At 33.3% G+C, this 24,139-nt stretch overlaps 2 protein-coding genes and 1 pseudogene across 4 annotated transcripts; 2 read left to right on the top strand and 1 right to left on the bottom strand.

Moving 5' to 3' along the window:
• Positions 1-2,065: 2,065 nt before the first annotated feature.
• LOC133314545 (squalene monooxygenase SE1-like) lies at positions 2,066-6,513 on the top strand. The gene is made up of 8 exons (XM_061516029.1): positions 2,066-2,354; positions 3,829-3,940; positions 4,094-4,268; positions 4,870-5,038; positions 5,257-5,475; positions 5,581-5,856; positions 6,005-6,283; positions 6,390-6,513. Exons 1-8 carry the CDS (start codon positions 2,115-2,117, stop codon positions 6,492-6,494), a joined length of 1,575 nt encoding a protein of 524 aa, XP_061372013.1. The 5' UTR covers positions 2,066-2,114; the 3' UTR covers positions 6,495-6,513.
• Positions 6,514-8,631: 2,118 nt separating this feature from the next.
• On the bottom strand, positions 8,632-13,351 carry LOC133314552 (dnaJ homolog subfamily C member 7 homolog). Of its 3 annotated transcripts, XM_061516039.1 has the most exons (8): positions 13,085-13,351; positions 12,905-12,946; positions 12,479-12,607; positions 10,949-11,184; positions 10,440-10,476; positions 9,846-9,903; positions 9,635-9,752; positions 8,632-8,781 (listed from the first exon to the last, which is right to left on the bottom strand). In XM_061516039.1, the coding sequence occupies exons 1-7, from the start codon at positions 13,178-13,180 to the stop codon at positions 9,676-9,678; spliced, it is 675 nt and encodes a 224-aa protein (XP_061372023.1). In that variant the 5' UTR covers positions 13,181-13,351; the 3' UTR covers positions 8,632-8,781; positions 9,635-9,675. The 3 variants fall into 3 exon arrangements, with proteins under 3 accessions (XP_061372023.1, XP_061372024.1, XP_061372022.1); XM_061516038.1 differs by lacking the exon at positions 8,632-8,781 and having other exon boundaries at positions 9,292-9,752; XM_061516040.1 differs by lacking the exons at positions 8,632-8,781; positions 12,905-12,946 and having other exon boundaries at positions 9,288-9,752.
• Positions 13,352-14,622: 1,271 nt separating this feature from the next.
• On the top strand, positions 14,623-17,985 carry LOC133314554 (probable pectin methylesterase CGR2; annotated as a pseudogene).
• The last annotated feature ends 6,154 nt before the right edge of the window (positions 17,986-24,139 follow it).

Below are 24,139 nucleotides of genomic sequence, written 5' to 3'. Positions count from 1 at the left end.
AATTCTAGTCATTCATGAAAAGATTAATAACCACAATTTTAATAACAAAGTTTATAAAACAAAAAAAATAATAATTTAACTATTGATTCATTAACCAATGAGTTGCTATTTTTTTTCTACATAATACATTTATATTAAAGTGAGACATAAAAGAATTCATTTCCAAACTAATTAATTAAATTTCAGTCCCCGTTTTGTAAAATTTTCAAATCAATCCAAATTCAACCACACCAATCAAAAGCGAATTATTTAAGTTTGAAACACTATATCTTTTACCGTAATAACATACCTAAAAAGTTAAATAAATATTAATAATCGCTAATATAATATACTTAATTTATTTGTTTCATATATAGCTTTTTTTTTAATAAAAATAAACGAAAAATCAAACACCAAACAAGGAATAAAGGTTGTCAACAATGACTTTCTATACTATTGAAAGTTATATAAGTGAAAGATTTATACACTTCATACCTTAAAGTTCTGGGTCAAAATATAATATCGATTTCAGTTATTATAAAATTAGGCTAGCTAGCTTAACCCACTTTTGGTTAATATTAAAATAACTCGATACACATTTCCCCCCATAAAAGTCATGTTTAAACTATTAATAAGATATACTTTTTCAATGTATACAAAAAATATACTTTTTCAAGTAATTCAATGACATATTTATAAAAATAATATAATTTGTTAAAATTTTTAATGATTTATATAATTAAATTATTTATCAAAATAACATAACTGAATTATTTTTATCACATGGATCCCACAAACCTCACATTCGAAGTAGGAACACGTGCCACCTTTACGAGTCCCACATAATTAATAGTGATCAAATTATACTACTTTAATAAATAGTTATTATGCCATAACATATTGCTATTTTTTTTAAAAAAATTATACTGTATTGATCATTTTACCTAATCCAATTGATAGACAGGCTCCAACTAAAAAACTGATATAAAATAATTAAACAGAATTAATTAAGAAATGTATGCCTTTTTAATATATGTTAAAAATATCTTAAATTATCCATAAAAAATATTAGATTTTTTTTTTGGTAGACAAAATATTAGATTTATTAAATTATATATTGGAAGAATAAAAAACCTATTTTTTTTTATTTAATATTGTTTTATGATTTTATTTTTCTCAATATCTCATATATAAATACTTATATATTTAAAAAATTAAATATTTAATAATAATTTTATATAATAGGTTCTATTTTAGATTTTTAACCTACACATAAGTATTTAAATTAATTTATTTTATATTAATGAAGTATGATTTTTGCTTTTGAAGCAGATAAATTTATCTACCACTAAGACATAAAAAAAGTAGCCTTCATCATTTTTTCTCTCTCATTCTTTTATGGTTTCTCTCTTTATCCTTTTATCTCTAGCAAAAATTATATTCTGTAAGGGAATATTACATTTTAAATATATAACTTTGTGTCATTTTTAATAAAATTATATCATTTTGATGTGTTTTTAAATTTTTTTTACATTTTTTCTTTTTTATAAAATTAAAAAAGAAAAGAAAATGAAAGAGAGAGAATGCAAATACATACAAAAATAATATAATTTCATTATAAATAATATAAAATTATATCATTTAAAATAACAAATACAATTGTTATTTTGCCCCGCTCCAAAAAAAAAATCTTACTTCTCCCTAAATGGTAAAGTAATTATTTTTTATTTACCGAAAAAAAAAAGTAATTTAAAAAATTACATGTGACCATTCATACGAAAGTGACACGCGTGATTGAGATTTGCATCATTGTCCAATGCCAATCGCCATGTGCGCAAATTTAGAGTGAAAGGCTTTTCCGGAGTTTTTCTTTCTTTCTTTTTATTTATTATTATATTTAGCCACAGCTAAATGAGCTGTTCGATGGCCTTGTTAACCGGCCAGCCTCGTCTGCATATAAAATGGAGGCCCCTCCTGAGATTTCTCGAGTTCTGTTAAGCCACGCATCACCACATAAAACACAACCTCTCAAATTTCACATTGCGGCCAGCGAAGCAGAGAGAGAAACTAGAGCGAGAGTGAGTGAGAGAGAGAGAGAGAGCACCATCGTCTCCGTGGCCGAGAGGTTCATCGAAATGGTGGACCCGTACGTGCCTGGATGGATCATATGCACTGCGCTGAGCCTCGTTGCGCTATACAAGTTAGTTTTCGCACCGAAGAACCGTTGCGCTTCATCGGAGGCCGCGGCTCAGTGCTCGGAGAATATAACCACCGCCACCGGAGAATGCAGATCCTTGAACCGCAACGGCGACGTTGACATCATCATTGTCGGAGCTGGTGTCGCCGGCTCCGCTCTCGCTCACACGCTCGGCAAGGTATTTTGATCTCGATTCCTATTTCGCCGTTGTTGAATGTTAATGCCTTCCTTCCTCTTGCATTTTTTCCGAATCCTTACGAAAAACGTGGTTTCGTTTCGTCGTTAATGGAATTGCGATTGGTTCATAATAATGGATGTTCTTTTTGATTTATCGTTTATTTGCGAGCGAGATTAAGCTTCGCTTGCTTGTAGCATTATAGAAACAGAGATTATTAGAGCAAGGTCAACCAGGCAAGCACACTGTTAGTGTTTATAGAAAGTTGCTCTGGGAGAGCTTATTACTTTTCTTATTCTGTTGAGATTCGGGAGAAAAATCTTACGAATATAGCTTTTCTTCATTGCTTCAGCAATTAAGAACATTACTCTTGTCTCTGATTTTATTGTTAACCATATGTGTTGAAGAAAAGTTAATTACAATACACCGTTGGCAGGGAAGGGATCCTGCACTTACAGTGTTGATGTACAATATGTAGTTATTTAATTGAAGACTATGACAGTGAAACAATATGGAGTTTGAATTTTTGTTTTTTCTTCTAAGCAGCTGAAGATGTAATATGTCTGTTTATGTTAGGTACCGTCTTTAAGAAAATATTCAAGGACAGGCACATATATAAAATAGAAAAAAAAAAATCACTCCCCGTTAAACCCGACTAGCGAGTGTAGGGTGGAGACAATTCTTATACACAGTCTTATCCTTGCATAATTGCAAAGAGGCTGTTTACTGCACTCTAACACATGACCTTTCAGTTATAAAAGGATAGAATAGACACATATATGTGGTGGAAAATTTTGTTGTTTTTACTTTTAAGATCATGTGACACCATTGGTGCTGCATAAAATCTTTGCTTCTAATCTAAACCAGTTGGTTATTTTCTTGAATGTCATTACAGGGATTTACAGATAGCGAGAAATAATCAGTTTGATTTTTAATATTACTTAATACGTCCCGGGTCCAATATAAAAGTAATCCCAACAAATTTCAGTTATACTGATGAAGATTCTTTATATACACTCGAGGATTATGTTAGCATTCTTAACATCTATTTTAACATAGGAAAATTCATATTTACAAATTTTTTATTTATAAATTTTTACAAACTATATTATGTCTTGTCGGTAAGATAGTCTTAAGTGAAGTCTTACCTGTAAGACATAGTGTAGTTTGTAAATTTGCAAAAAAAATTTATATGGCTTGATTGTTAGTTGTCTGTATATGCTATTAGGTGATGCATTAATTTTGAAAAATGACCGCTGGTATTTTTTCTCTTTTGGTTGTGCGTAGAAAAGGGGAAACTATGGCTTTGTGTTTTACTTTGGGAGTTTAGGTTATGCGGTCCAGCTGGTTTTGTTGTGTTGTGCTGTTGATAAATTTAATTTGAGACATATTTTGTGAGTTTTTAATTATGTTTTGTAATACAGATTCACTATTAATTAAGTATTGACGTGACCGCGTAACTAATATCTTAATGCAGGATGGACGTCGTGTACTTGTCATTGAAAGAGATCTGAATGAACCTGACCGAATTGTGGGAGAGTTGCTACAACCTGGGGGTTATCTCAAATTAATTGAGCTGGGACTTGAAGGTAGTACAAACTTAACTATTTACGACAGCATATCATTTTTTGTACTTATAGATTGAGGCTGATCGTGAATGCTCGAAATACGTATAAATATTTGTCTTTTAAACTTCGGTTAGCTCAAAATGGAGAATGATCGTAGCTTGTCTTTTACTGCAGATTGTGTGCAGAAAATTGATGCTCAGCAAGTGTTTGGTTATGCTCTTTTCAAGGATGGGAAACACACACGACTTTCTTATCCCTTGGATAAGTTTCACTCAGATATTGCTGGCAGAAGCTTTCACAATGGGCGTTTTATTCAGAGGATGAGAGAGAAGGCTGCCTCCCTTCCTGAGTACTGATCTCTTTCTGTATTTAGTCCTTGTTTGTTTTATGTAAAGATTGACTTGCTACGGTGTTGCACCTGCCTACGATTCTACGCGCAGGATTTCATTTTTAAGAAACGTATCATTTTACCTCATATTCAATTTTTCATATGGATGTCTTTTGAGCTGATTCGGATAGATATTTTAAGGGTCCGTAGCTTCTCATGTGACTGCTGATGAGAAAAGTTGTAGCAAATTTTTAACACTAGGATACACGTGCGGATCCTAGGATACACGTGCGGATTCTATAAAAAAAAAACCAAGATTCGGACGCGTATTTTGTGTTGCTACACTTTTTCTCTTCTGCAGTCACATAAGAATTACTTTCTCCATATTTTAATCATGTTGTTTAAAACCAATTTCATTTGGTTGGAAGTTATTTATGCAATTAGGTTCTGTGTCCTTGTATCTGATCGTACACAGTCATGAGCCATAAAAGCTCATAAGTCAATACAATTCAGAATTGATATTTGAGAAGTTTAAATAGACCTATCATTCTTCCCTTGAACTAGAGATATTTTCTTGTTCACACAAATATTTATGTGTTTTTGCTTTTTTAATATTCTACAGTGTACGATTGGAGCAAGGAACAGTTACTTCCCTGCTTGAAGAGAAGGGGACAATTAAAGGCGTGCAGTACAAAACTAAAGATGGTCAGGAATTATCAGCATGTGCACCTCTTACCATTGTTTGTGACGGCTGTTTCTCAAACTTGCGCCGTTCTCTTTGTAATCCTCAGGTGAGAAACTTTTCAGCTTAAATATGTGAGTTAGTTTCCACAGTCAAGTAAAATTGTTCAGTTTCTTTCTATGGAGTAACAGGCATCCATACAATGAATTAACATTTTGATTTGGAGTGCTTTTTGTCCTGGCTAAATGTTTTTGTTAGTCATGCTTGTAAAAACGAGTAGTCTGTAGAATTCTAGGTCACTGGTATTTTATAATGCTTTATTTGCAGGTAGATGTTCCATCTTGTTTTGTTGGCTTAGTTTTGGAGAATTGTGAACTTCCATGTGCAAATCATGGCCACGTTATACTGGGAGATCCTTCGCCAGTTCTATTCTATCCTATAAGTAGTACAGAAGTTCGCTGTCTGGTTGATGTTCCTGGTCAGAAGGTTCCATCTATTTCCAATGGTGAAATGGAAAAGTATTTGAAGACAGTGATAGCTCCACAGGTACCCATTTATGCACGTGATTACCTCTCTTTCATTGAGAGTAGGATTTTATATCACATTCTCAATTGATAGTGTTAGATGATGACGAGGGTAAAATTATTGCAGATTCCACCCGAGCTTTATGATGCTTTCATAGCTGCAGTGGACAAAGGCAACATAAGGACAATGCCAAACAGAAGCATGCCAGCAGCTCCTTATCCTACTCCTGGAGCCCTTCTGATGGGCGATGCATTTAACATGCGTCATCCTCTAACAGGGGGCGGGATGACTGTGGCATTATCTGATATAGTAGTGCTGCGAAATCTTCTCAGGCCTTTGTGCGACCTTAATGATGCACCCAAACTTTGCAAATACCTTGAATCCTTTTATACGTTGCGTAAGGTAATATGCTCTCTGATGACATTGAACTGAGACAACCACTTCTTCACCCCAATTTTTTCGTTTGAACTAAAATAAAATATGAATAAGCTTTCATGAAGCTATTAGCTCTGCTTGTTACATAAGCTATCTTAAATCTTTAAATTTGCAGCCTGTAGCATCCACCATAAATACGTTGGCAGGAGCCCTTCACAAGGTTTTTTGCGCATCACCCGATCCGGCAAGGAAGGAAATGCGCCAAGCTTGCTTCGATTATCTGAGTCTCGGAGGTCTATTCTCCGAAGGGCCAGTCTCTTTGCTTTCAGGATTAAACCCTCGGCCCTTGAGCTTGGTTCTCCATTTCTTTGCTGTTGCAATATATGGCGTTGGCCGTTTACTGCTACCATTTCCTTCCCCCAAACGGATATGGACTGGAGTCCGATTAATCTCTGTAAGTAGGAAACTTTCTGGATTCATTATTTTTTCATCTGGATAAATAAATAGCTGGGAAACCCTCTTTTTCTCTAATTGCGAAAACCAAATTTATCTTTTGTCAGAGTGCATCAGGAATCATCTTGCCCATAATTAAGGCAGAAGGAATCCGTCAAATGTTCTTCCCTGCAACTGTTCCTGCTTATTACAGAACTCCCCCGGCTGCGTAGAAGTCTATCTGTTAGTACCCTGAATAGTCAAGGTGTTTTAAAGATGAGCTAACACTGCTTTCCATTCTTCGGAAATTGGAAGGATTCAGTTCAGATGTCTGTAAACATTCTGGCTTTAGTGCGGATTCTTCAGTGTCAATATTTAATTGCATGTTTGATTTATTTTTTTATTTTGTAATTTGAGGTACGCCTTAGTTTTTAATGTTTTGCTTTGAAGTGCTTGGGCGAGTCATAAAATGGCTCATGGATCCTCCGGAATTTACAAGAGGGAATATATTTTATCGGCTGGTAACTTGTCTCCAAATTTAATTGAAAACTTAATACCAATAATTTCTTGCAAGATGCGAAAGTCGAAATCTTAAGCAGCGTAACAATCTTCTTTAATCCGACAGTTCTTAATAGAAAAACTTTATTTGGCATAGCTATGAAAGAAGAATTATGCCTTATGTCTGACACAACTTGCATCAAAGCATAACCGTAAAAAAAAAATATGTAAGAATAAAAAACTAAAGATACCTTATTTTGGTCCCTCATTAAATTCTTCTTTCACAATTTAGCTCCCAGATTAATTTTTACAACCTAATCTCATTATTCATCAAAGCAGGTGGATGAAATGGCGTAGTGCATCTGCATTTTTGTGTGACCGCAAAATCCCCCTGAAGTTAAAAGGAAAATTCTATAAAACGACAGTAAGACCGGCAATGCTATATGGAGCGGAATGCTGGCCAGCACATAGGCAACATGAGCATAAGATGATAGTAGCAGAGATGGGGATGTTAAGGTGGATGTGTGGTTACACAAGGATGGATAAGATAAGAAATGAAGATATTCGGCGAAAGGTCGGAGTAGTACCGGTAGCCGAGAAGATTAGAGAACATAGATTGAAGTGGTTTGGGCACGTGATGAGAAGACCCATGGATGCTCCTGTAAGAACAGAAGTTTGTTACCAAGAGCTAAACACAAAAAGAGGCAGAGGTAGGCCGAAGCTTACTTGGGGGAAGGTAGTAAAACAAGATTTAATGGAGTGAGATATAGATTGGCGGACAGTATGCCTTAGAACAGAATGGAGAAAAGCTATAAGTATGGTGGAGGGTTAGACCCGCTGTTATTCCTATGTTCCAGATGGTCCCTTTTTAGTCCTTTTCCCCTTCATTTCCCCCACTTCTTCTTGTCCCTTTCTTTTTTACTTTTATTTATTTATATATACATATATTTTTATTTTTATTTTATTTTATTTTATTTTTTTATTCTATTTGTTTATTTTTATTTATTTATTTATTTATTTTTTGCTTTTTGTATTTTTTTTCAATCGTTTTGTATCTTTTATGTGGGTTCATCTACCACCGACCCCAATTAATTTGGTATAAAGGTGTTGTTGATGTTGAATCTCATTATTCATCAAATTCGATCATATTTTAGTTCTTTTTTTAAACCAAAATTCACCTCATACACTGCCTGTTGACACAAACTTTAATCGCTAAGGTAGCGTTTAACAGATGCGATAGAATGAGAAAAAACATAACAAATAGATTATATTCTCAATTGGTGCATTTTTTTTTTAGTGAATGAGTGCATGAATGTAAAAGAGGTGCAACACAAAAACTTCCCATGAGGTCACCCCTTCTAGTACTCTACTCTCGCCCAAACAAGCTTAAATGCGGAGTTTTAATAAAATCCAAGACATTTTTATAATATAACAGAATATGACATAAGGTTAAAAAATAATGAATTTTAATTCCACTAAAAAGAGCGAAACCAAGGAGAACAGAACACCAGAACTATTATATTTCATTCTATTCACGAACCAAACGCTAATTAAGAAACTACGTTGAAAACCAACATATTAGGGAAAGACCAAAATAAAATCTTAGTAATTATAAGAAAGCATTAAAAAATTTAAAAAATAATTAAAGTTAAAAGAATATACAGAAACACTAGATAAACATCTAAACAAATAGTGGAAGAGAAACTAAGAACATAAACATTTCTGCAATGCACAATAATAACCTACGGGACAATGTAAGATAGCGCTGCAAAAAAATTTAAAAACTAATATAAATTCAAATAAAATAAACACTAAATAAACATATTAAGAAATAATGGAAGAAAAATTAAGAATATAACCATTTCTTAAATGCAAATTTATAAGCTGCGGTACAATGTCAACCTTTGGAAATAATTTGGGTGCAAGTGCCTGTCTTTCTAAGGCTTCCATATTCAACCTCTTATAGTCCGGCCAGTGTTCCACGCATGGCAAAGAGATCGCCGCTCAATGAAGTCATGCGGTCTACAATTAAATATTTAATTACCAGATTTTCTTTATACAACTCAAACGAGTTACGCAAGTCTGTTTGTTATACAAGGGTCACAAATTCTAATTAATGAAGGCAAAACAGAATTGAACTGCTATCATCAGTATAATAATATGCATAAAACTAAAATTCCAACTCTTTTTAAGCCACACAGATATAATCCAGCTTCCATCCAAAAAAAGGCATGAAAGAAAATAATAAACAAATGAGACTTGTATCCCTTTAACTTTATTACCGCCAAAGATATTATTTTTCCATCCTTACTCCACCTAATCTGTATTCAGTAAGTTTGTCTAATTAATAATTAATTTAAAAAACAAACCACACAGAGTTGGCAATTAAAGTCCAAACTCCAAAGTGAAAATGCCTACATTGCGCTTATGGTAAAACCTGACCTTGTAAAAATCGGATAATGATTGGGTCAAACCAAGTGTGTGAGGCGTGATACATATAGTGGTTGACAGAAAGAAAGCGAGCAAAGTGTTTCTAACATTATATGTAGTAGTAATAATATGCACATATATCGTGAGAGAAAATAGTTTGCCCATTTTGACAGGCTCCAACTGTGTACAGGAAGTGAATTATTGTGCGAACACAACCTCATGGAATCCTCAGAAACCACATTACAGGGACATTGAACATGTGGTTGGAATTCTAATTAATTAAATACATACCTTAAATCTGATGAATTTCAAAAATAACAAAAACAAAAATATCATGATCTAATTCACTAATAACAGTATAAAATTTACTCGCAGCAGAACCATATTTTAGCTGGATGATAATTCCAAGGAGAACTGAGGAACTTTATTAATATATTTGGAATACCTCGCATCCTTTCAGGTCCCAGGATTGTTACAGTTAGGCAGTTACAGATTCTGGTTCCTTTCCTGTTTTATGGCCTCGTATGAAGTCATTACTTCTTTGAATTTAGCCTCAGCAGCCTCTGTAACATTTCCACATACACGTATCTGTGATTAATAATGCCATGGTTTTGAGTTTACAAGACCTTATACACTAATAATAAGTCAAGACCTACCTGTATTATTCTGGTTCTGATCAGGATGATACTCCTTTGCCTTTGTCCTAAATGCTGTCTGCAAAGATGAGAGAATAATTTATAAATGAAATTAAGACATAACAAGGTAATGTACATAACACTGAGAGCAGTAAGCAATAGTATCAGCAACATCAATATTTAACAAAAATATGAAGGGAAAACACACAACAGGAAATCAAATCAGGACTGATGTCACGAGAATGCCATATGTGAATAAGATAGAACAGCATCTTTTCTTCAAAGGCCAATAGTTGGTAAAATGTTCATAAATTATAGCAGACTCGTAATTTTCGTTGAGCTCAAATCCCACATCATTTCACATGGTTTCACTAATTTCCAACAGAATAATTATGAAACTAGTAGTTCAAGAATGGTTCTCAAACCCACCATCTATTTCTAGTATAAAAGAAGCTTCTAGTCATATGTTACATATCATAAAAGCTGAAAGGAAAATAAGATGCAACACTTTTTTTTATCAAGAGTGTGATGCATATTGTAATTGGTACATAAAATCTAGCAAAACACTGACAGTAATATGCAATTGCAAGGCATTATGACAAAAAGAGAAGTTACCTTAATCTCAGTATCTGAATATGGCGTTTTTCTAAACCTGAGGTCCAACAAAAGAAAATTAAATTTAACAGCTGACCATGAATGCAAAGCAAGCATGCTACCTTCTATGCAGATAGGACACATTCATGTACAGGTCTCCAAGTATTTACAAAGTTACAATTACATTCAAGCAAAAATATGTAAACTCCATTCACATATACTGATCTTGCAAGTTGCATGTTACAACTATCAGTATATATCAAAATCACATACTTGTGTAACTCTAATCACATACTGCTTAAAATGAGATCAGTCATTGCTGCTCTGAATCTATCATATAAGGATGTACCCTATCCATATAATATTCACAATATCAGGCATTTTCTTCCTCTCGACACTATTCTCATTTGTTTTCTTTTCTATAATATGCACAGCTATATTGTATTTCATCAAGTAATATAAGTAAACACCTTACATTTCCTACAAAACCACATATTAGATGGACCATTATTTTAGATTCCTGTGAATACCTGTCAAGACCCAAAACTGAGTAGTGATGTGATAATGCATAGCTTCCACTCTCTCTTGGAGTTTCACGGTAATTAGTCCTCCTGTCTCTGAAGGAGGTATCAGCCTTCCAATACCAATCTTCTCTCTGGAAATGCTGATGATATGCGCCAGAACTATTTTCCCTCCAGCTTTCGTAGCTTCTTTTGAACTTATTCCTTTCTCTGTTAAACACACTTTGCATTCGCCTTATTCGTTCCTGCAAAGAGCAGATGGAAACTCATTTAGTGATGCAGAATGGAGAAGCATATTTGAGGATTATTGTGATATTTAGGAACTATCATGTTATTATTAGAAATTTTAGAATTTCCTCTTATTTAAGAGATCTTTCATAAAAAATTACTCCTCATTAAATCCCGACCAGTAAGGGTAAGAGTGAGGACAATGCTTATACATAACTTACTTTCATATTTGCTAAGAGGCAATTTCCCAGATTCGAACTCGTGACCTTTCAGTCTCAAAGGAGCATATTTACCACTGCTCTAGGTTTGCTCTCTTAAGAGATCTTTCATAATTTTTAGATGTTTTATCTTAATAAATTATATGTTCTCAGAAAATATTATCATGTCAAGGTTTCCTGTTTATTTTGATTGAATTAGTATTTCATATTTTTGAAATTAATATTTGATTAGGATTTCTCTAGAATTTTTATTATCTTAGTTATAAATATCCTTTAGCTGCCTTATGTTCTTCGGACCTTTCTGCATAATTATAATATTGAGATTTCCTTTTTTCCTCGTAGAGTATATGAACCAGAGGATTACTCTGCCCTAAATGAGTAAAAAACCACTACCCATGAAAATCTTGACTAGTGAGGATAAGGGTGAGGGAAATTCTTGTACAAAGCTTTATTCTTGTATCGTTACAAAGAGGCTATTTCCAGGATTAAAACTCGTGATCCTCTTGGTCAGTGATGGGTCTGAAAGTGGTGAGTGAGTTAGTAAGTTAGAGAATTCTTCTAGAAAATTCTTAGAGGATAGGATAAAAGGGGGGAATGTGTGGAGTGAGGTATGCATGTATTGAGTGAAAATGGGAATTTGGGGATCTCTTAGAGCCTAGGGTAGTTGGTTCTAAGGGTGAGTTGGGGTCTTTTGGTGTCTTGTTCTTGTATTAGTCTTTGTAAAAAGAAGCTATGCCTTCATTGATTCAATAAATTTAGTATTATTAATTTGGGTTCCATCAATCACCAAGGAGTAATTTTACCACTGTTCTAGGCTCACAGCTCACCACTTTGAGTACTCTAGGTTTTATTGTATCAGCCTACGATATCCAGCCAATCAAGCATTCAAGCAAGCTAAAAAGTGCATTTCTTTTTGCCTTACAGCGAAGCAGGAAATATATATGATTTCTTCCCAAAATATCGCGATTCAGCCTTCTGAAAAAAATACAGCAGAGCACATCTACCAATCTCAAATTCTTCAAATGCAAGGTAAAGTTCATAGGGATAATAATAATAATAAAAGGAGTACACAAGTAGAAGAGAAAAAACTCACCACTCTCTCCATCTCCTCCTCGTACTCCTCTTGCAGTCGCTTATTGTGCCTCCTCCATGCCTCTTCCTGAAAAGATGATCGGAAAGAACCACCACTCCCTCCTTTCCATGATGACTGCGACCTGGTCAGCTACAACAAAAGTGTTCAAAAGCACGCACCATCAGTTTCACTTTGGATCACTTTGTTGTAGTTCAAAGATAATTGAGAAACGAAAAACCTAGACTCTTCAAGTGAGTCTATATACTAGCAAATCATATAAAAAGCACAAGACAGAAAAGCATATTTTCATATAATATAAGATAAAAAACGTTTTTATGATGCAGAAAACACAAATAGATTCGTTAATCGCTCTGGTAAGATTTCAATGCCTTTAGTTCGTAACATATTTGAATTCACTCCAGTAACGGAATACAAACAGGTAAGTACCTGAACATAGAACCAATCAAAAGTCCTCCGCAGCTGACCGACCTGCAAATTCGTATGCAAATGTAATCCAAACGCTCAGCAATAAATAAAAACCCTAAGGCTAAGATCGATTGAGAAAAGAGAAAACCTAGGCACACAGTTACAGAACAATTGAACAAAAAAGAATGCGGAGAGGCTCACCGCAAATGTAGTGGCGGTGGCGCCAATCAGGCCGAAGAGGAAAACTCCCCAAAGCTTCGGGTCTTCGCTTTTATCTTTCTCTTCTTCCTCCTTCATTTCTCCTCGTTCTTAAACAAAGTTACCAATTTCGATCACCAATTCCACAACCCAAACGCATTTAGATGCTTTTGCTCCACTTATCCTATCTTCGCGTTTATTTATCGAGTATCGACAATTCAAAGTTTCAATTTACCAACCTTCTGAGTTTCTCGATTCTCCTTGATTGTATATACAATCTCGTTTATGAGTTCGGTGTTTGTGATCTTAAATAATATAAATTATGTATAGATTATCCACCTAAACACAAATAATAAAAATTACGAAAGATAGAAAATGAGTGGTTTTTTAATTTAAATTTTAAATAAAAAATTTATTTTGTGTCTATCTCTCTTAATATGACAAACACTTTTTCTTTTGTTTATTAGTGAAAATAAAAAATCAACAGTTTAAAATATCTTAACCGTTTCGTAGTTATTATTTAGGGTTTTATAAGAGTTATCTTCTAAGAAAATTGATTGTGTAATGTTATAGAGATTCGTTTTGCGTGTCTTAGTTTTTTATTTTTTATTTTTGCTTTAAAAAATAAGGACTCCACAAAATATTGTGTGTGTAGACAAAATTTTTGTGTCACGTGACATAATAGATGCAAACTCCATTTATTTATTATAAATTAATAATTAATTAATAAATCTAATTTATAAAAATAATAATTGACGAAAATTAACAATTAAAATGTAATTATTAATTTTTTTAAATGAAAATAGATTATACATATAATCTTATTTTTTAAATTGATGTCATATTTAAATTTTTGTAAGGAAAATATTCATATTTATTGCTTTCAATCAATAAATAATAAGGTATACTTATAATTTATTTTTGTTTCCAACTTGATTTCTTTCAATCAATAGTTATCATTTATTATGAATTAATAATTAATTAATGAATTTGATTTGCGAAAATAACAACCATTGAAGGAAATCAACGATTAAGATATAATTGTAAGAGATGGTAAACGAAAATAGGTTATAAATATAACCTTCCTCACTTAAAAATATTAAAAAATTAAGTTATCTTTAAAAAATAGGTAAAAGATTCGTTTACAAATTTTTACAAATTACACTATATACTCCTAAAAGTACATAGTATAACCTAGGAAAGTACATAATAAATTTGAATGTATCCTCCCTAAAAAAAATATCTCAGAATTAAATATATAGATAGAAGGCTTGATCTTTTGCTCTCTTTGGGCACAACAAACTATGAACATTCTTATATTGGGCCGAAATGAATACATTAACGAATAAAAGCAAGAAGGCCCGTAGGAAGCCCATTTCGTACCCATCGGTTGGGCACCGTTGGATATTGTTGTCCCCACCAACCGACACTTGAATCAAATCAAGTCTTTACAAACCATGATATGTGCGCTCCATTTTTTAGTTGGTAAAGCATAGCAACAGGAACATTAGTTACATTCCCACGAACCCGGTCTTTATTCTCTATCTTGTTTTTTTTTCCCATGTGTGTTGTGGAGGACAGACAAAACGCGCAAAATTCAGATCTAGCCTCTGACAGGATTTGCATAATGCAGGTTCTATAACACTGTTTATTGGTAAGCACTAAGCAGAGAACATTGTACGTATCATGTGGAATGATTTGTTTCCTATAGCTGTGGCGCAACCTTCAATGTTTTTGTATAATTTACTCTCTTTTTTAATTATTTTGATATAGCTGCCACGCTTTCAATAGATTAATTCTAATAAGCAGCTCCAATGGCCTTGTGGGTCTGAATGATCTAGGTGAATTATGTCTGTGCGATAGTGTAGTTACTTATCATCAAGCTATTGCATGTGTCTTCTTGATCCATTTATTGATATTTATGCTGACTAATGTTACAGAACATATATAAAATCTTTGTGGTGATAAACAATTGAATCGAAAAGAGATGTCGCGGAGACCTGTGAATCCGTCTCGGCGATTCGGGGACAGCGGAGGTGGATTGTTTTCTTCTTCGAAATCAAGGTCGTCGCCAATTTTGTCGGTTGGGCTCATTATCGTGGTAAAGGATAGATTTAGTTTAACACACGAAGCTTACTTTTGCTGATTATCGAATACTGTGTTTTCTGTGGAGGAGATTCTAATCACTTTAGGTTCCCAACTTTTATAGGGAGGGCTGTTTCTCGTTGCCTTTATGTACAAGGGCTCAGGTTTGTCTAAAATGGTTTCTATAGTTTTTGGATTGATTTTTATTTTTTATTTTACATGCTTAGTACAGTGAGTAACCTACATTTCTTTTCCTCTCTGATTTATTTTATAGGAGGATTTGGCAGCCGTTTAGAGTCTGTCAGCAGGGTTGAAGGTAATTTTAACTTTCTTTCTTCCTAGTTCTAGATTGTCATATGCTACAACACCTACTTTTTTTTTTCTTTTTTCAGCGAATGATGGTGTCATTTTGTTTTGTATTGCATTAATTATGCCGCATACGACATATGTGTATATTTTTTTAATTGATCATTACCTTTTATGAAAAACTGCACATTTTTATTTTACTAAATAAGGACCACATAAGGTTACTTCCTGTTCCTGGAGATGTTTTGTGACGCACTTGAAGAACTTTTGTTAAGTTAAATAACAGTGCAAGTGTCTGTCTTCTTATAAAAAAATCACATTCCTTTCTCCAAAATACATTTTCTGTTGTCATTTTCATAAGGTCATCCTTATGACAAATGTATTGTGCTTGAAGGGTATGGCTGAAATGAATAGCAAAAGAACAATCCTGGCCCGTTCTTCTGGCTATTAGTGTTTTCTGAATTTAGTTAGTTGTTTTATCTTTTCTTGTTTCAGGATGGCAATATCCTACCATGTTTTGTGCCTTTATTATCATCCTTTAACTTGCAACTGAGACAATTCTAGTTGGTTTTATGCTGGCTGTGCATTATGACTTATAATTACCATCTTCTGACTTTTGCTGATGCTAACCTTGTCTGGATCTCATGTAAAATGAGTGCTCTATATATTTATCCTACTGTGCTATCCACTGGGTTGCTTCAGTGATTTGCATCTTGTCTTTTTAGCAGCCTAGTTTTATGCTAATGATGTTGTTCTGTAAGGAAGGACCCAGTGCTAAACTGAATAATTTTCATGATACTTCTCCTGTGCAGATTGTTTGAGTAATATTTGCTTGCTACTCTGATTTCTCGGGTTTGTTTGCAATATCCAGAAATCATGATAAATGTTGGAAATAGGGTTCAGTTTTCTGAGTTGTTTAAGAAGTTGTGATCTTGCTCTCACCTAAAAGCTATAACTCAGTAGCATTCTCCATTATAAATATTTTTGTTTATTTGAACAGACACATATTTAGCTTGGCATTTTTCACCTTCCAGATATATTGTAATAACATGCAGGACTTCAAAATGCAGGTGATTATTTGTGTACTGGAGAGGTCCAAAGAGCAATTCCCATTTTGCAGAAAGCATATGGAGATAGCTTACATAAAGTTTTGCATGTTGGTCCTGATACTTGTTATGTGGTCTCTAAATTGCTAAAGGAAGAGGAAACTGAAGCCTGGGGAGTAGAACCATATGATGTAGAGGATGCTGATAGTAACTGCAAAGCACTTATCCGCAAAGGCATTGTGCGTATGGCTGATATCAAGTTTCCTCTTCCATACAGGGCAAAATCTTTCTCTCTTGTAATTGTTTCAGATACCCTTGATTTCTTGTCTCCCAGATACCTCAACAAAACTCTTCCGGATTTAGCAAGGGTATCATCTGATGGAATAGTGATATTTACTGGTAATGCACTTAAAGTAGTGCCTTTTCCCGTCTATAAATAGAATTTCTTTTCTGTCAAAGGAGATTCCTGTAATCTAAAGCTAGCATTAATTCACTTATCTCTACTAGAATTACGAACCTATAATGGGGAAGTGAAAGTAGTATATATATTTCCAGGATTACTTTGCTTCACAAGCTATGTTATTCAACTTTTTCAAATGTTGAATTGGGACTGGCATCCAGTATAATATTTGTTTACAAAGCAGAAATGGTGTGTTTTTTTTAGCTTATGTGAACCGTATACTGCAATTCTCTCTTATTGTACTTGAAAGGATCCAATGCTTTCTTTTGTTGAAATTTTTATTTGTTACTAAGATTTTGAGCTTTTTATTGTGCTGGTAGCCTAAAAGATTATCTTAGCAGCAATCAGTAATCTTTTGGACCTTTCTCTAGCAAATTGGCATCTGATAATATTATCTATAAATGTAGGTTTACCAGGCAATCAAAAGGCAGCTAAGGTTGCAGATGTTTCTAAATTTGGAAGAGCAGTAAGTACATTTTATGCGGTAATAATATTTTTATTTTTGTTGTTGCTTCATGGTCAACTATTGATCTTGGAAGAATGTTTAGAAGGCCCATGATCCTTGACCCTCAACTTTTATGAAGCAAAGGGTATCTTATATATCTATCTGTCTATATATTTGGTTCATAAACAAAATTGAGAAAGAAAAAATAATCAACAGATTTGTCTTGCTTCAGGCTAAGATGAGGAGTCCATCGTGGTGGGTACGGTATTTCCTTCAGATTAACTTAGAGGAGAATGATGCTGCTTCCAAGAAGTTTGAGCAGGCTTCGACAAAGAGTTCATACGTTCCAAAATGCCAGATATTCCACCTGAAGTCTCTCCATTGACTTCGTGATGATTACATTTGTAGCATGCTTATTCCTCCGTTTTCATCTAAAACACTTTCTTCTATAAAGGTAATTCAATTCATTGATATTTACTCGCCATAGACGGTGTATGTGTTTGTTGCTGACTGTAGTAGATTTATATTCTTTGAAATACCAGCCCCTGGCGGCAAAAGATAAATCAGTTTGGTATTTAACTAATTGATCAGTTGAATAGGTGATCTTAAGTGCACTAGCAGTGATTGTTGTTCTTGAAGTGATATAAATTGAATCTCAGCTGGAATAATATGGAAAAATGATGAATAACCGCATTCGTTTTTCCCATAATTTACATTGATCTCTAAACCATTGCTGATACAAAACGAGGACTGGTGGGATGTTTGCATTAACTTCTTACATTAGACCAAATGAAAGTATCATTTTAATCCAAAAATTTAAACCGATGAATGTTATATTAATAGTTTTATAAAATGGATGCATCGGATGTCCTGTTGTAGGACATCTTGCAGGCTTTTTGACCCTTATAACCCTTTATTAATAATTAATTACCAAATTGACCTTCATTATAAACTATTTCGAAAATTTAACCTCCCAAAAAACATAACACCAATATGTCCTTGTTTGACCGTTGACCACCAAGCCTATCTGAGTACACCCCTCCCTACTCGGGTATATTTTGAAGTTTTTTACCTATCCGGGTAGGGAGGGGTGTATCCGGGTATAGTTCTTGACATCTGAAAAATTGCTTGAATTATTTACCCGGGTAGGGAGGGGTGTACCCGGGTAAATCTCGACCAGAAACCCCAAAACCGTTCGAATATTATCTCAACTATTTCAAATATTTATGGCATCTCAATGTGTTGTTATGTACCACAATAATTGATCCCCATTGATTGCGCCCCAATAAATACGCTCCATCGTTGCTTGATTTCTGGAAATTATTTATTTTTAAATTAGTATTTATTTTCTTCCTAATCTGTTACAATTTTGTTTCCCTTTTTTAATGCTGATTTCTTTCCTAATTAGTGTGTAGCTGATTTACAGGGATTGTACCCTTCATCTTAGCAAAAAGGCTGATCTGATGTAAAGCCTTTATTCTCTATATATTGTACTAATCCCTTTAATGAAAAGCAAGAAAGAAACCTAAATTATTCAGAAAAATTATTGTTCCCTTTTTACCAAAATTATTTACAATGCATTCTTTACCAAACTTCATGTGCGCATATCCTTCGACAAAATGAGGTTGAGCGCAAAATTCTTTACAATGCATTCTTGAATCTGGAAAATTACTTGAATTATTTACCCGGGTAGGAAGGGGTGTACCTGGGTAAATCTCGACCAGAATCCTCAAAACTAGAGAGAAAGACATCCAATTAAATAGGTAGCAAGTAGTGAAAATGGCATCGTCCCAAAACCGGAAGGAACATTGCCATGGAGTAAGAGAATCTGAGTGGTTTCAATAAGATGATTTTTGTGCTCAACCTCATTTTGTTGAAGGATATGCACACATGAAGTTTGGTAAAGAATGCATTGTAAAGAATTTTGGTAAAAAGGGAACAATAATTTTTCTGAATAATTCAGATTTCTTTTTGCTAAGATGAAGGGTACAATCCCTATAAATTAGCTACACACTAATTAAGAAAGAAATTAGCATTAAAAAAGGGAAACAAAATTGTAACAGATAGTGAAGAAAATAAATACTAATTCAAAAATAAATAACTTCAGAATAATTTCCAGAAATCAAGCAACAATGAAGCGTATTTATTGAGGCGCAATCAATTTGGGATCAATTATTGTGGTGCATAACAACACATTGAGATGCCATAAATGTTTGAAATAGTTGAGATAATATTCGAACGGTTTTGGGGTTTCTGGTCGAGATTTACCCGGATACACCCCTCCCTACTTGGGTAAATAATTCAAGCAATTTTTCAGATGTCAAGAACTAAACCCGGGTACACCCCTCCCTACCCGGGTAGGCATAAATTTTCAAAAAATACTCGGGTAGGGAGGGGTGTACCCGGGTAGGCTTCATGGTCAACAGTGAAACAAGGGCAGATTGGTGTTATATTTTCTGGAGAGATTAAATTTTTGAAATAGTTTATAAATAGGATCAATTTGGTAATTAATTATTAAAAAAATGCTATAGTGGTCAAAAAGCCCATCCTGCAACTCATTTTTTAATTATGTATTTTCGAGAGTATATAATTGTAATATTAAATTTTTTTTTTTAACTATCTACTTCCGGGAGTACATAACTAAAAAATAATTGCAGAATAAACAATATCATTCATATAACATTATTCTTATATTTCCCAAACTAAAATTACTAAAATGAATTTCTTATGCTTGCTTATTTTTCACTTCCTTTTCTGCGCAAATAGTCTATGTTCTGATAATGAAAACATGACATCTCCTGTCTCGTATTCCAAAACCAGTTTTTCTCGATCTCTGTGCATCCGTCGCCATTTTCTAGATCCGAAGACGCACGAGTTTGGCTATATATGTGATGAATTTTGAATTATTGGAATATTTAAGTAACAGTGATCATTGTGCCACTGTTCACCAACTTTTTTACCTAAATGCCACGCGAACAGTATTATTTTTCAATCTGCCACGGGGCAAGTTCGCTTCTGACACAAGCGACCTCGGTTTGCTGATGTGTAGCTTCCTGGTGGTGTAAGAGTTCACTTCTGACACAGGCGAACTCGGTTCCAACAATATTTTAATCAAACTCGCCTACATGGTAGGCGAATTTCATTTTTTTTTGAATTTTTTTTTTAAATTTAATACTTGTTATCCACTAAAAATGTGACACGTCAGCAAACTGAGATCGCTTGTGTCAGAAGCGAATTTGCCCCCGTGACAGATTGGGAAATAACATTATTCGCATAACATTTAGGTAAAAAAATTGGTGAACAATGACATTTTGATCTGTATTCCAATATTTAACTAGTCGTAACTCTTCTATTATCATGCAGGCAAGGCTTTCTGTGGCAAGACAATTTTTGCATCATATTTCACTTCAACAGAAAAAGTAATTCTTTGGACAATTTTAACATTAAATGTAATGTTTTTTCATTAATGGAACAGAGTATTTTGGATATTTTATCATTAATAGAACCAAATGGAACAAATGGAAATAAGCTGAAAAGAAAAGAGAAAGGCTCTCATTAAGTCCCGACTTAGATTAGTTTCATGCTAATTCAAAGAATTGAAATTTGCAGGGATATAGATACCGGTTTGCCTCAAAGGGTAATTAAGGTCAGTATAAAAAAATAAAATAAAAAATAGAGCATTTACATTTTTTTCTTATTTAAAAGATTATTAGTGGAATAAATGAGAAGTCTAGTAACTTTGTTTGTGAGTTATAAAGAAATGGAACGAAACTTTATAGGTAAATACTTTTTTTACATTGCTGAAAAAAATTATATCATTATAGATAATATATAATTATAATATTAAAATTATTTTGTTTTTTTCTCTCCTCAGGCATTGTCAGTTGATGTGGAAGAGAAAAAAAAAATAATTTTACCGTTATAACTATGTATTACAAGTATATAGTTATTATTTTTTTTTTGCATAAGATAATTTTTTTCCAAAAACATGAGAAAAATGAATCCTAACTTTATAATTATAAAATTTGGAAATTTTTTATTATGTTGTTGGAAAAAATTATTTCATGCAAAAAAAAAATAACTATGTACTACGAGTAGTACATAGTTATAATATTAAAGCTACTTTATTTTTCTGTCTCCTCAAATATTGTCGGCTGACATGGTGGAGAGAGAAAATATAATTGTACCATTATAAATATAAACTACCCGTAATACATAGTTATTTTTTTTTGCATGAGATAATTTGTTTTCAGCGATATGATAAAAATGGAACCCTATAAAATTTACGGAAATCCTTTTCTTTTGTTCTGGAAAAAAATTATCTCATGCAAGAAAAAATAACTATGTAGTACATAACAATAATATTAAAGCTACTTTGTTTTTCTCTTTCTTCAGACATTGTCGGCTGACGTGGCGGAGAGAAAAAATAATTTTACCATTATAACTATGTATTACCCATAGTACATAGTTATTTTTTTTTTACATAAGATAATTTTTTTCCGCAATATTAGAAAAGTGGAACCCAAAAATTTATTAATAGTCCTTTTTTTTTGTTACATATATCTTTTGGGAAATTAAACTTTTTTTTTTTGAAATTAACGTAACTCTAATTGTATTTTTGAGACGAGTTGACTCCCCTAGTATACTCATAAGTCATAAACTTCAATTCTTTAAGTCGGCTATGAGACTAATCTGGAGTGCGAGGCGGGTCAGAAATAAAGATATTTAAATCCCTCCTAAATATGACATGTGAGGATCAAACTAAAGTTTTTTTCTTTACATTTACTCAACTGTCTTACTACTAACTAAGCCACCATTATTTGGGTGGAATTAAGCCTTCATGTGACAAGTAAGTCAGAACTTCTAAAAACCTTCGACTGAATTTTAAAATGATTATAATTTTTCCATATAACGATTATATATCAATGATAAGTTCCGTAAAAGAAAATCTATAATAACATATAAATGCATGTGAATAAAAGACATTAACGCAATTCATCAAATTATTATAAATTCTATTACTTTCAAAGTTTCAGTTTCATGGTCGATATGGTAGTTGTTGGTAATGGTCCAGGTTCAAATGCTGGTAGAGTCCAATAAATAAATAAATAAATAAAGCTTCCGTTTCACACAGGTTGCAAATCTGCAAAAACATGGTTATCTTTTTCATCTTCAATCTATTATTCCCATAGATAAGTGAAGTTGGATAAAGCAAAATGGACAATTTATATACTTTAAATAGGAAAATTATACTTGAGATTCATCTCTTTTATTAGACTTAGAGGTGGCAATATGGGTTGAACCCGACGGGTCAACCCGCCAAAACGGGGCGGGTTGGGTTACACTTTTCAACCCACCAACCCACCTCGACCCGCCTCGTTTAGTAGTGAGTTAAAATGGGTTGGTGGCGGGTCGGGTCGGGTTGGCCCGCGGGTCAGCTTTTTTTTTTTTTACTATTAGGTAGTTTTTATTTGTCACTAAGCTTTTGTGATATACATTTTTTTTATTTTAGTACTCCCCTAGAAAAATAAAGAAAAAAAAACTTTACTTATGACAAAGATTATCCATATATAGAGGCAAAATTAAGTTTTTAAAAAATATTTGACTGAATATTAGTGTATATTTAGGCTTGAGATTGAAAAAAATTACGGGGAATGTGAAATAAAAAAAAGTAATATTATAAAATTAATAAATTATAATTTATTATTATTTTTTAATTATTTTTTGTTTTTTAGGCGGGTTGACCCGCCAACCCACCTCAAAACGGGGTGGGTTGATGTTTCCAACCCACCATCAAACGACGGGTCAACCCGCCCCGCCCCGCTTTGGGCGGGTTGAAGGCGGGTCGGGGCGGGTTGGCCCGTTTTGCCACCTCTAATTAGACTCACATAAAAAAATGTGCCTTTTTTTTATTAAGAAAATAATTTGGTAGGCCCCATTTTATTTGTATCATAACATAAGATAATTTCTCTCCTACATGAGAGAAATAAAGCCCATTTAAATAACATATGTAAATGTTGTAAAAATCGGATCGTACCAATCAGGTCGACTAAGAACCTGATGAACCGATCTTCTGACTGGTCCAGTTATTACATTGGATTGGTCAAATACCAGACCCGGTGGGACCTGGCCAGTTTTGGTGAAAACCGGTGACCTGGTCGGTTAACTGGTGACATGGCCCGATTTTATTAAAAAAAAATTGAAAAAATTCATAATTGACATATTTGAGTGATCTGTTACTTATTGACTTATATTGATTATGTATCTACAATACTAATATTATCTCAGTTATGCACTATGCAAGGAGGAATTTTGATTTGATTTATGGGAAAAGATATTGTAACAACCAATTAGTGTTACTACCAATGTTATTACCAATTAATTTCACTGTTAGATCGATTATGTTGATCCAACGGTTATATTTATTCCATCTTTGTATGGTTATGATTCCATATATTTAATGTGAAAGCATTAAATATAGGAATCATAACTATACAGAGGTGGAAATAAATATAAAATATTAAATATGAAAAATCATAATCATACAAAGATGGAAATAAATATAACCGTTGGATCAACATAATCGATCTAACGGTGAAATTGATTGGTAGTAATACTAATTGGTTGTTACAATATCCTTCCCCTTTATTTATAGTTAGAGATGTCGTTTACTGAACCTGAAACACCAGTATAACAGGTATTATATGTTTGTTTGA

The sequence above is a fragment of the Gastrolobium bilobum genome, unplaced genomic scaffold (genome assembly GCF_033153095.1).
Source record: "Gastrolobium bilobum isolate Gb01-03AN ecotype WA unplaced genomic scaffold, APGP_CSIRO_Gbil_v1 utg10825, whole genome shotgun sequence".
In the NCBI taxonomy this organism is placed as follows: Eukaryota; Viridiplantae; Streptophyta; class Magnoliopsida; order Fabales; family Fabaceae; genus Gastrolobium; species Gastrolobium bilobum.
This window is presented reverse-complemented; position numbering and strand designations above follow the sequence as displayed.

Coding starts and splice junctions, on each gene's coding strand:
- LOC133314552 (XM_061516039.1), bottom strand. CDS start 13,180: ATGAAGGAGGAAGAAGAGAAAGATAAAAGCGAAGACCCGAAGCTTTGG. Junction 12,947..13,084: donor CCACCGCCACTACATTTGCG/GTGAGCCTCTCC, acceptor ACGAATTTGCAG/GTCGGTCAGCTGCGGAGGAC. Junction 10,477..10,948: donor TCAGTTTTGGGTCTTGACAG/GTATTCACAGGA, acceptor GTTGGACCTCAG/GTTTAGAAAAACGCCATATT.
- LOC133314545 (XM_061516029.1), top strand. CDS start 2,115: ATGGTGGACCCGTACGTGCCTGGATGGATCATATGCACTGCGCTGAGC. Junction 3,941..4,093: donor AATTGAGCTGGGACTTGAAG/GTAGTACAAACT, acceptor CTTTTACTGCAG/ATTGTGTGCAGAAAATTGAT. Junction 5,039..5,256: donor GTTCTCTTTGTAATCCTCAG/GTGAGAAACTTT, acceptor CTTTATTTGCAG/GTAGATGTTCCATCTTGTTT.